Source organism: Natrix helvetica, assembly GCF_964273705.1.
Source record: "Natrix helvetica genome assembly, chromosome: 4".
Taxonomy (NCBI): Eukaryota; Metazoa; Chordata; class Lepidosauria; order Squamata; family Natricidae; genus Natrix; species Natrix helvetica.
In genome coordinates this window covers 113,712,603-113,726,298 of record NC_138550.1, presented here as the reverse complement: position 1 = coordinate 113,726,298, position 13,696 = coordinate 113,712,603, and the positions used below count along the sequence as shown (strand labels likewise).

The 13,696-nt window shown below is 34.1% G+C and overlaps 1 protein-coding gene across 1 annotated transcript in view; it reads left to right on the top strand.

The window, feature by feature from the left end:
• Positions 1 to 12,769, top strand: part of CDH7 (cadherin 7) — a 132,093-nt gene extending 119,324 nt beyond the window's left edge. The window contains exons 11-12 of the mRNA XM_081950529.1: positions 2,587 to 2,838; positions 10,884 to 12,769. Coding sequence (XP_081806655.1) covers positions 2,587 to 2,838; positions 10,884 to 11,377 — 746 coding nt within the window. The 3' untranslated portion in view covers positions 11,378 to 12,769. The remainder of the gene's footprint in view (positions 1 to 2,586; positions 2,839 to 10,883) is intronic.
• Positions 12,770 to 13,696: the final 927 nt, after the last annotated feature.

Sequence of the window (13,696 nt, the reverse complement as noted above, 5' to 3'; positions counted from 1 at the left end):
TTTGTTTGGTTGGTTGCTTGTGTTTTGTGCATGCTGCCTTATGCCAGCAGGCAAGATCAAGTGATTTTCACTTGATTATTCTAAAGAGGGAATAAGAATTTATTTTTAGTCCAAGCCACATAAGGATATGATTACAGTAAATGTGTCTTGCTTTCAGTTAATTTTTTTTCCATGGGTGGGGGATGCTAAGAAGAAAGCCAAAATTTCTTTGATCTTATATTATGACTTGATTACAATTATAAGGTCTAAGAGCAGTCAGGAAAAAAAAAACCTTGGGATTTGAAAGATATATATAAAACCATTTTTTCAGCCTCAGTTGTCTTTGCATAATATTTCTGCCTGCAAGCTTTCTCCCTAAGCAAAGACTCAGGAATATTATTATTTAAATTAGTAGCAACCCACTTTGGAGATCATTTGAGAAGGGGATCATAAAGAAAGCCAATCCCTTACGTATTTTTACAGAAAAGGGATCAATTGGGAATAATCACTAGAGAACAATAGGGAGGTGGTTGAGGCTACTATTATTATTATTTCATTGCCAATTTAGCATTGCAGTTGTGATTACTACTTAGTCCTTTTACTATGAATAGTTTATGCTTACTCTTGCTTCTTACACTACTGGGTATATTCTCCCATATTAAACAAATATAACATTTCTGCCAAAACTGTTAAGGGAGATCTCTGCCACCAAAACCCAGAATAGTGGGGACAACATAGCACTGCTGAAGTAAAGAAAAAAGGAAGCTATTACGTACTGCTTTGTTAACCACGGGCAACTTGCCAACAATAGGCAATGCTTTTCTTATCAATAGGCAACTTTCCCTTCAAAATCAGGCTTCATAGGTGAAAGAATCTGGTTTCCACAGTAAAACAAAAGCTGTCTGATTCTTTTTAATGTTAATGGTGCCAAGGGTTGGCAGCTTTGTTAAAGCTCCTTTTACTTTGCTTACATTTGTCGGGACTGGGTGCTTCTGGGCCTCCTGCCTGAAAGTTAGTTTTTAAAATTACCGTATTTTTCAGAGTATAAGACACACCAAGGATTTGAAGAGGCAATTTTTTTAAAAAAAAAATTTTTTTTTAATGCACTCTGCAACCTCTCAAAAGCAGCCCGTTTTTTTTCCCAAAAAAGGGCATGAATAGTCCTTAGGAGGCTTGTAGAGTGTTCCTGGGGGGGGGGGGGGGCAAAAAATGAGCAAAAAAAGATCTGTTTTTCACAAAAATGAGCCTGTTTTTTAAATTTAAAAAAGGCATCAGGAAGCTTATAGAGTGCTCCTGGGGGCTGAGTTGAACAAATCGAGTAAAAAAATGGTCCATTTTTTGTTCATTTCTATTCTCCCCAGCCCCCAGGAGCTCTCCAAAAGCTATGCAGAGCCATTTTGGTGAAGGGGCGGAGTTTCAGGAGGCAAAAAAATGCTGTATTCAGACGCACCCTCTTTTTTGAGGGGAAAAGGTGCATCTTATACTGTGAAAAATATGGTAGTTCTGTGTAAGAGCGCTAACCTCAGTGTCTTGAATCGGGGACCTACTGCCAAGAATAATTCTTACAAAATGTAGAGATCTGCCTGAAGAAGATAAATTCCATTACCCCAAAGACAAGTTGAAGCAAATGACAAAAATGGTTACTTATTCTGCCTCTGTTTGCTTATATCTGACAGTATAATTGCAATATACTGTCTTTACTGGCGTTTATGAATTGGATCAAACCACCTGGAGAACACTCCTGAAGAGGCCATGCAAAATGACTCAAATGGATGTAATAGCAATTGCTCCAAATATTCTGTGTAATACATCTGTCGAAATCCTAGTGTGTCATAATGAACTCTTAACTGGACACTGAGATGCTCTTTGGAGAATATGCGATTTTCTTGAATGATACATCTGTTCACTATTCTTCTTACATGCATTATACAGTTTATATGTGTAGTCTCCGCATTTCCAAAAAGAGGAACATGAATCATAGATCTCCACTGGGGCCAGGAGGCAACAAGTGGCAAAATATATGTCATGACTTACATACTTCCATCTGATGTTAGGAGCCAAGTTCAAAATCCAAGGAGTTTTATTTGAATGTGTTAGAGTGGAACTGTATCTCAGCTGGGCCAATTATAATGGTCATAAGTCACGGATGGAAATTATGGCTCTCTGTGTATTACTGAATTACAGCTTTCAGCATCCAACCATTAACTGGCTAGGATTGCTGGGAATTGTATTTTAACAACGTATCTAAGGACATTTTTCCACTATCCTTAGCACAGTTGAAGCAAGAACTTTTAACCTTTTCAATTGTCTTTCTTATGCCGTTGCATTAATACCTAGAATTTCACGTCTGCCATCAGGAAACGATGGAAGGTTTGTCATAGTTCAATTAGCAAATGAGAATGAGGGGTTAGGAATAAATCTTTTTATTAACTATTTACAAAGGGCCATTGCAGTCTTTATGCTTACCTCCAGGGACTGTGCTTTGTGCTTTCAAATTATGAGGCATATATAGTCAAACTAAGATACTATTAAAATTAATTTAAAAATCTAAAGATTTGTATTTCGTTAAGAAAATGTTGTCTCCCTTTTATCTTTTCCTTGATCTAGACAATACGGCATCTATACTTACGAGACGAAATGGCTTTCGAAGGCAAGAGCAATCCGTTTATTATTTGCCAATATTCATTGTAGACAGTGGTTCACCTTCCTTGAGTAGCACCAATACACTCACGATTCGAGTCTGTGACTGCGATGCAGATGGCATTGCCCAAACGTGTAATGCAGAGGCCTACATCTTGCCAGCTGGACTTAGTACTGGAGCACTCATAGCGATCCTGGCTTGCGTGTTGACACTGCTAGGTATGTCTTTGTGGTTTCTTCAATGAAGGGAGCAATCTTCCTTCAAAATACATGGAATACTGTTATTTTCATTTCTTAATTAATGCCTTTTTATTGCAAGAAGTATAGGGGCTAAAGTAATTTTTAAGATCATCTCATATAAAGGTCCAGATTTTCTTCGTCTCAGTAGATGTGGTTGCATCTGATATCTCTTTAGATGTTTATAACATTTAATTCCTGTAATGTCTGACTTTTAAAAAAAAAGTAACTTATTTGGTGTGTTTTTAGAGTGACTAATAGTTAACACAAGAAATGAAGATGCGTAATTACAAAAAATAAATAGCAAGAAATCTTAGCCTTATCAAAAATCAGGCAGTGGCGTTATTGTGTTTAAATCGATGGAACAGTGTTTCACAAGTTTTCATGGTAATGATATCTGATGACCTTGGGTGGAAATTCTATAATGGGAGGAAACATTTTTTTTTCCATATATCCTGCAGCCGGTTGAACATTTAAAAGACAGACACAACAATGTGAACTGAATTTGAAAGAAGCCAGAATTCTTATCAGGTCATTTTACACTGCATATAACATGTGCTTATGCAGTCTTATTTTTATCTCATACAAAAGGCATCAAAATCTATGATGGTTATAAAACTGATCACAGATTAGTTTATTTGGAAGTTATGTGAATGTTAAGGTGACCAACTTTTTTACAATGAAAAGGAGGACAAAACACGTTCTATTGTCCAAAATGCTAAGGTGACCAACTTTTTTACAATGAAAAGGAGGACAAATAAATTGGAAAAAATATATCGTAAATAAAAGAAATATTTTATTCATTGCAACAATAATACACTAAAATATGATATATGCATAATAAAAACATTTGCAACATTTTATATTGTAATTATGCTTACATGCCTGTTAATTATTATTTAAATGAGTACTTTTCCATTGAATTAATATTTTTTGTCAATGTATCATCTTCTAACAATATATTGGAAATATCTGAACAAGAAATATCCTTCATATTGAATTTTACGGCAAGTGCTGCAGCTAGAGTATCAACATTCAATCTCGATTTCTCACTTGTCGAAAAATCATTGGCAATTGAAAAAAACTCTTTCAACTGCTGCATTAGTTCCAGGGCAGCACAACGTAAATTGAACAAGTATAAATAAATGTTCACATGGAATATGTTCATTTTTGAAATGGCTGAAAATATCCACCCATCTTTTATCAATTTCAACATGTTGATTTTCCCATTGTATTAATTTTTCAGAATTTAAATATACATTCAGTCTTCTAATTTCTTCAGAGAGACAATTGTCGTCTATTTTAATGTCTAGCATTTCTTTAGATAAAAATTCAACACAAGATTCAATATCTGTTCAATATACTTGCAATGAAGTAAAAAAAACCATTAAAAACTGTTTAATAAAATACGTCACATAACGCGCAACAGATTAGCCTTCAAATATCAAAAAGGAGGACATGTAGGAGGACACTTTTCGAGGGAGGACAGAACTTACAAAAGAAGGACTGTCCTCCCTAAAGGAGGATGGTTGGTCACCTTATGAATGTACACATTTTAGACTCAAAATGTGTGCTCTATTCTTTTTTTTAAAAAAAAAAAACAATCACCTAGAACTAAATTACATTAGCAAAATGGTAGTAAAGCAATATATTAAGGAAGCACTAAAATGGGTTACAATCTCTTAAGTGTAGACAGTAAGTTCTGAACTGTAATAACGTATGTTTATTCAGTTATTATCCAGTGTTTTATTTATTTTGTAATTATGGCTTTGCTTAGGTCTTGATATTTCTGGACAAATAGAGTTTGCCCAAAGTTAATCTAAAATACCTATTTTACTGGAGAACATTTTATTTATTATTTATTTATTTATTTTACCGTGCTTCTAGACCGCCCCCTCTCCCAAAAGGGACTCGGGGCGGTGTACAGTCCATGTAAAGAATATATCAAAATACAATAAATAGAATTGACTATGTACAGTTAGAATGGAGGAGGTTAAAAATAGAATTAAAAGAACTGTACAGAGCCAGTATATATAAATATAATTTTAAACCCTAAAACACACACAAATTAAATTAAAAACAATACCCCTAAAATAACCAGTTGATAGTACATTTACCAGGAGGAACAGTTGTAATTATGCCAGGCCCGCTAATCGGAACAGATGAGTCTTCAATTTTTGCCGGAAGGAGCGGAGGTCAGTAGTGGTTCTGATGTCGGGGGGGAGGTCATTCCAGAGGGTTGGGCCCATCACAGAGAAGGCCCTACTCCTTGGTGTCGCCCGTTGGCATTGCCTAGTGGACGGCACCAGGAGAAGCCCCTCCCTGTGTGAGCGAATTGGCCGCAGGGATGTATGTGGGAGGATGCGATTCCGCAAGTAACTAGGTCCCGTGCCATGGAGCGCTTTAAAGATGGTAATCAGCACCTTGAAACGCACCCGAAAAACCCGAAACGCACCCGAAAAACCCGAAAATTTTGCATTTTCTATTTACGAAATCATTCCCATTTATATAATAAACTTTGAACTGAAACTTTTCACAGCCCTATCACATTGCATTCAATCAGTCAGACTAGAAACTTCCAATCACCATCTGTATGATCTATTTCCATAATGCTCCCCATGTCAAAGGGCACTATAGAATTCTGCTTGCTTAGAATTATTTCTTAAACAAAACAATTATATATGGAATAGAAGAAATCCACTTATAGATTTACAAGTATATTTAAAAGTACATTCTTTTCTCAAGCATAGCAATTCAAATAGGCTGGAAAGGACTTGATGAGAAAACGGTAACATCACTATTATTTTGATATGCCCATTTCTTCACGGAGATAGCTACTTCTTCCTGGTTGTCAAAAATTGCCCATATAGTAAAATATAAAACTACGCTAAGAAAATGACATGTATTTACTGCTAGGCTCTTTCAAGTTTTATCTGGTAGGTAGACTGGAGCCAATTAGATAAGCCCATAGGAAAATCCAAGTATAAGTAATATTTATTGAAGGAAGTAGAAAGACAATACCCCTAGAATTTACTATTAATTATGGAACTAGCCTTATTTATAAATACAGGAATACATTCTTTTTACATTTATTTTTTATCTCCACCCTAAATGATAGAGAACATGCTCTTTTTCTTTGTTGGGGGATTTATTTGTTCCTTTTTGTCCCTTTTTACAGTAATAAGGTTTATTTTTATCTGGTTGCTCACTGTTTAGAATTAACTCTCAACAGATGTGCCAAATTCAGATCTCATTATAACTCTTGCTTTTGTTTGGTTAACCTTTTCATAATTGAAGCTCTTTTCCTAGCTTTTTCTGCTACCTTTCTAAGTGTTTCTAACTTTCAGTTTTTTAACTTTCTGTTTTCCTTTCTGTTTAAAAACAGTTTTCACCAAAAATATTAGGTGTAAAAGTTAAGATGACAGTACTTTACCGAGCACTGTAATTATTGTGCTGAGTAATGATAAAATAAAAGACTCAGATCTCCAGATGGCCCTTTACCTTATTAAAGCTTACAAACACTTTTCATAATTGATATATTAAATCTAGAAATGCAACTGGCACTAAAGCAGATTTGAAGGCATTCAACTTTGCTGAGAACTGCAAGTTATATTGAAGACAGTATAACTTATTAGATATAGAATAAAGATTAAATCCATACTTCTAAACAATTCCGATATCATTCAAAGTATTCTTGCTTTGAAGAATACTTTGTATTCTTTGTATATTTGCTTTACTGCCGTGCAAATCCAGCATAGTAGAATGACTCCAGGTTTCAAAATTTGCTGTAAACTTATGTTACACAGTAGTTGAAAACTTTACCTGTAAGTCAAGATGGAAATCTGATTTTACATTATTTGCCTGCGGTCAAATAAAACATAAGTAAACTCCTAAAACTTATTTAGTAATTTGCAAAATCATATGAAAATTGTTATGATGTGTTTCATTTTATTTACACTGTACATAATTTTTAAAGAGAAATGAAGAAAATCTTTAATGTCTCTGACAATAATATGGCAGCTGCAGTATACTTTTTCTGTTAATATCAAAGAAGCATAATAATAATAACTGCTTAATATTGTAGTCATAATCTTGTTTTTATAATAACTGCTTAAGATTCTAGTTATGATTTTGTGCATACCAATAACTCTTTTTCCATATTTTCTTCCCACCAAATGTTATATTTGAACATGATGCAGTCTAGTTCACCTACTTTCCAGAGCTGCATAAGTATTTCACATAGGATACTTGATTTGTAGAAGGTCATATAAAGTTCTTTTTCAGATCAGGAATAAGTAAATTTTAATGACTATGGATTGAACTTAATGATTTCTGAGAACAAAGGTCATTTTATTACAATACAAGGGACTGTATTGTATGGAGTAGGATTTTTAAAAAATTACCTCTAGTTTTGTGCTATAGTTTTTTACCTTTTCAGCCTCAAAGTTTGAAAGAACACCTTATTAGATTTTGTTTTGTTTTGTTTTAATAAAGACAGTGTGATGACTTTTTGCAGTTCTGCATGAACCTTTTAGGTTGCGTGTATTTAATCTAGATCTAATTTTAATTTAGGGTTTGCCTTTTTATACAATATTTCCTTTCAAAGCAGTTTAGTAGAATCAAATAATGGTTGGGTAATGAAACATCTATAAGGAAACAACCGAGTTCAAAGAGCACGAGGAACTCAACAGTTCAGCCCTGAACTATAGATATTTTCTTCTATTGGCATAAAACAACATGTCAATAATAAATAAATGCCTGCATATATAAATCTAAAATAAACCAATCATTCACATCTAGAACTTGCATTTTATTGAGCAATCAGTAAAAGCTTTGTTGCAATGATTTAAAAAAAAACACTGTAAGTTAAACTAAAATGTAAGAAATAGAAATGAAGATATGATTTCGGTAGCTAGCTAGCAAGTCAAGGCTGTATTTTGTAGGAGACAATGTTACAATAGCAGAGATAAGTCTTCTACTCTTTCAGCACTTAAAATGATCTACAAAATTGGCATATTCATATTAAACCAGTGGAGGTAGCATATATGCTAATCATATACGGAACACTATTATGCAGTTAGACTTCAATAGCATCAACAATCTTCCATTCAGAACATGCTTCAGTGAGTTTAGACTGACTACCATTTAGAACTGAAGCTTCAATGACTTTCTTAAGCATTTAATATTTGTGAATGTATTAAGAACAAGTGATCCTTAATCTACAACAGTTCATTTAGTGACTGTTTGAAGTTACAACAGCACTGAAAGCAGTGACTTATGACTGTTTTTCACACTTAGTACTCAGCAATAAGTACCCAGTCCTATTCAATTGGTCTCCTTATGAAATATGTTCCTGACTTGGAAAAAGCAACTTTTATTGCATAACTGTTATCCTGCTCTTGCATTTATTTAAACAAGGTGAAAGTTTGGGGATAAGGTTTCCTTCCTATCCTCTTGGACTATGGGTATCCTTTCAAGAAAGCTCTTGTGCCCTTAAGTTCAGGTAAATAAAAGCTGGAGACACATTAGATTATAACATATTGATCCTTTGGATTCCTTCTTCCTTTTCCTCGGTTATCTTTGTTTCGGTGACGACAGGTCTCAAATAATTTGTAAGTTAGCTGAAAACAAATTTGGAGTATTTTGTTCTGAAGTCTAAAATAATTTTGTACGGTGAAAGTAATGAACAATCCTGTCTGTGAATTTCATTATTTGTTTAGCCTAACACTAATAAGAATCCCATAGTATTATAAAAGCATACATGTTTATTTTTATACAAAATATATACGTATGATCACAATCCTCTAGCAAGAATATAGAGGTGAGAAAGGACGATCAATGTAACTGTTAGCCTTTAAAGTATTTAAAGTACCTCAAACTCTTTGTCGCTTTTCTGCTAAAAAAAAACCACACAGACACCCTAAAATAGCTGTATCTTATTTTAAAACTAGTGTTGGCTGATACTGGTCTTTTTTTTTCAAACCTGTCATCATTGTTAATTTTATAACTCTGTTCTATAATAGTTCCCATTCAAATCCAGAAATTAGTACATTGGAAGCAAAATTGACTAGTTTTTCAAACATTTCCATGGATTTTGCATGGCTGTTCATACAGCTTTTATTCAGATAGAGGTTAAAAAATATTGTGCAAGAGCAGTTGAAGTGATTAGAAATTAATATTCTCTTAAAGCCATTTATATGCTAAATTGTTTAACATTTCAAAGGACTTTTTTTTGGTTTGGCTTCAAGCAATCATGAGCTGTGTAAGGCAAAGCTGCATAAAACATTCTTTTTATCTTGCTTTTTATTGTACCTCTCAGCAGATAAATCTAGTAAGTTTCATATATTTTGCACTTATTAGCAGGTATTTAACTCCCCAGATAAAGTCTGTTGAACATGTCACAGTGTGAAAACACATTTTCACTGGTGTAATGAACAGATTAACTGCTTGCTACATGGCATAGTTAGGAACTTAGAATAGCCAAAAGTAATTTTAAAAGAAAGAAAAGCCTAGCAGCATCCATCGGGAGGGCTATATATATTGTGTTGTATTTGTGCTGATAAATAAATAAAGGGAGACTAGTACAGATCTATTTCAAGCTATTTAGCTCTCATCAGCTAGCCATACCCTTACTGGGATTTGAACCTGGGCTGTATTACATATTAGGCAGGAGTCTTAGCCACTAAGTCACAGGCTCTCCTCCTTATCAATATATATATATATTCATTTTATAAAACTTAAATGATGATATGAATCCTACCAGTCTTATATAGTTACTCCATGAACCCCCACAGTAACTTTTTGTTTTCCAATTGATATGGAAAATATATGCCAGCTGTCGTCTTTATTTTATTTCATTTTTTTTCTTTCTGTACAACCATTGATATGTTCTTTTATCGAATAATGTATTTAGTGTAGTAATTATAGATGTTAAGATCAATTTTTCAATTGTTTGCACCTACAGTACATTAAGAGCCACTATTTTACATTGTGAAAATGATAATTGCGAAAACACAAGTGGTCATTATTAAAAAGAATCCAGTGCAATTTGGATTATCATGGATTTCCTTAATATGTTGATTGAGTTTAGGAATATTTAATTAATGCAAATGTATAATGTAGTGTTTTGTTTTTTATTTTGCATAATGGTATAACTAGATCTTTAGCAAAAGTCATCCTTAAAAATAAATGTGTTGTGTAATTTGAAATTTGAGCAGTGTGATTGGATTTTGTTTTTATTGATTCTTAATATCACCTGCAAATAATTAAATGGGTATATATGCAGACTAAGTATTTAAGTCTTTTCAGTAATTCTTTGAATATCTTATTTCTAAAGCCACAAAGAAATTATCTTCAATATTAGAAATGTCAAAAAACGTTGTTATCCAGGAAAGTGATCTGGACCAATAAATATCAAAATCTTTATGGTTTCTTATTGCAAAAAAAATTCACAGATCTGTGATCGGTATTCTGCATGTTAAAGCAAAGCGCTCTGTGTTATAATGTTTTTAATGCATGAACCACAAAAGTTGTTAAATAATAGCTATTATTTAACAACTCTGAATTTTCCAATCAGATACTTTATCAATAATCTGTACTCATACCCTTCAATAATAGAGTTAACTTGCCAAACTCTGACAGTTAGAGTGCACATAGAGAGTTTATAAACATGTTTTTATCGTTCGGGCAATTAAGAGTTCAGAAAAAGGTCTCTATAGTTAATGGCTGAGTAATTTTCAACGTGAATTTGCTTTAAAATGTATCTTTTAGCAATCTGTACCAAATAAACAATACATATAATGACATTAAATCAGAATGAACATAATAATAGATTCTTTAATGTCTAAAAGCCTTTAAATCCACTTTAAGGAACTATAAGGAATCCCAAACAAACCTTATTGTGTAACCATCAGAAAACTGTTTATCTTGCATAATTTATAAATAGTTTTACTCTGAATGGGAAATGTAATGAATTGGGGATTAGCTTGATTTAACTTTGCTTAAAGCTTTACTTTTTTCCATTGCAGTGCTTGTCTTGCTGATTGTTTCAATGAGGCGACGGAAAAAAGAGCCTCTTATTTTAGACGAAGAGAGAGATATCAGGGAAAATATAGTCCGATATGATGATGAAGGAGGTGGAGAGGAGGACACCGAGGCATTTGATATGGCCGCCCTGAGGAACCTCAACGTCATTCGTGATACCAAGATCAGGAGGGATGTGACTCCAGAGATCCAGTTCTTGAGCAGACCATCTTTTAAAAGCATCCCTGATAATGTTATTTTTCGGGAATTTATTTGGGAAAGGCTAAAAGAAGCTGATGTGGATCCCTGCGCTCCACCATATGATTCCCTGCAGACATATGCATTTGAGGGAAATGGTTCAGTGGCTGAGTCACTCAGCTCTTTAGATTCGGTCAGTTCAAACTCTGATCAGAATTATGATTACCTCAGTGACTGGGGGCCTCGTTTCAAACGGCTTGCAGATATGTATGGAACTGGACCAGAAAATTTGTATTCATAGCCTTTGAACTTTTTTATGACAATGCACTAAAGGAAAAAGGAAAGAGAAACTCAGTATCTGGACTAAGAAAAATCTGTAAATATTTCTCCATCTTTTTTTAAACTTGTTTTTTTCTTTTTCTTTAACTCGATGAAGCTTATCTTCATTTGAAAATTGTCCAAGGAACTGCACTGAACAACAAATAGTGAGCATCAAATGGCATTTTTGGTAAAATTAAGATGCTTGGCCATATACAAATAGATAGCAACCCTCATATCTCATATACCTGCAGAGGCAATTAACCTCTAAGAGTAAGTAACTGCACTGTGACCTCAATGAGCCAATGATACCCTGTAGATGCCTTCTGAGTTTTGCTGAGTTGAGACTTCAGAGTCTCTGCTTAGTGAAGGAATGGGGAACAAGTTCATTTACCATTTAAAATAGTATTACAATATATTGTATACTATTAATGCAAGGTTTCATCTTTCATTTGCAGTGTTGCATGCAAGTTGCTGGCTCAAAACAATCCAACACAGTGACTTCTATTTGTTTCAAAGGCTACTAAGTCCAAAAAAATATATATCTGTAAATATCTGGGTAATTCTGAAAATAGACTGCAGTTCCTATTCTGAAAATCTGCAAAATATGCCATTGCCTTATTACAATTGTTTGCAGGAAATGTGAGTTTGAAAAAATGGAACATGATTCTCACAGTTTTATGATGCCTATGTAGGTATGGGGGGACAGTTGCTGTCTATATCTTGATTATTATTAATATTAATATGATGTCTTCTGATTCATACAGGAGAAGGTGTTTTTTTTTTTTCCATTTTTAAAAAAATAAAATGTTGACATGTAGAGGTATATTCGTTTTGGAGTTCTGATCTCCATTTACATTCAGGTTTGTTATATGCATTGTGGTGTTAGATACTTGGGAACATGCTGTTTTTTTTCCCTCCAGTCTCAGCTACATGAAGGAAATGAAGCATGGAAATAGAGAAATTATAGTAAAGCAATTGAGCTCACCATTCATCTCTCCAAGAGGAACACTGCTACAAGGACACATGGCTGTCATTGTTCTTCTGAGCCATTACAATGTCTGAGATTTTTGAATAAAGTGTTTGTACTTTGAATTTTCAAAGGAGACTACAGATGCAGCCAGGAGTGTCTCTAATGGAAGTTGTAGTTTTTCAAGGTCATCCGTTCTATGTGCTTCGGCAATTTAAACAAACCTGCTCCTTCTATCAAATTCCCTACCTCTTTGCTGCTGTGGAATCACAGAAAAGTACTCTTTTTACATTTCTTTCATATGTTAAGCAGCATGATATGATTAGCACCAATTCTGTCTTCAGATACTCACAAGTCACAGAAGCATTTTTCTCCAGGGAGGTCACTTCATAACGCATCACTTCTATACTGGTTCAGGTGTGCCAAACGTGAAGCATGACTACTGCAGTTCATTAAAATAATAGTGGGGAGGTGGGAGGTTGGTGCAGGATTTCTTAGAATATGACAACTTTTATGGTTCAGACAATATTTATATTTTAGCTGTTGTTAGAAAATAAGACATGGATTGAAGTAGAATAGTGCTTTATTTTAATACTTTGTTTTCTTCTTTCTCTCTCTCTCTCTCTTCCCCTCTCCCTCTCTTTTCTTGAAGAAGGACCAGTTTTGAAAACATTAATTACAGCTACAGCTCTTGTAGCAAAAACTCAGAAGATATTATGAACTCCCTAGAATGGAGAGATTTGGAGCATGTTCTTATATGAAAATTTCTGAATCAAGAAGCAAATGGCTTGACTCTTACCTAAATTTAATTTATACAGACACATGAACTGGTCAAGCCTATTCTTACAGGCAGCTAAACAAATAAAAAATCAAATCAGGGAGTGGTTGCTGAAAATCCTAATGTGCTCTGAAGCACTTTAAAGAAGAATGGTAGGGATGTGTATCCCTTCAGATGCGATTCCAAAAGATTCAGAGCACTCGAAAATATGAATGTCCATGACTCTTTAAAGCAGCCACATCTTTTCCCCAAGATTGTGTGGTAGCTTGATATATATGACTTACAGATAGATACCATATTTATACAAAGGGATAGTATCAAGATCACATGAAGCGTTAATACTGCTTTACACTACATTGTTAAGACTACACTTAGAATATTATGTCTGGTTTTGGTCACCATGATACAAAAAAACTTGTTGAAACTCTAAAAAGAGTGCAGAGAAGAGTAGCAAAGATGCTTAGGGGACTAGATACTAAACCAGTGATTGCGAACCTATGGCACGCGTGCCACAGGTGGTACGTGGACCCATTTATCAGGGCACACAAGGTACT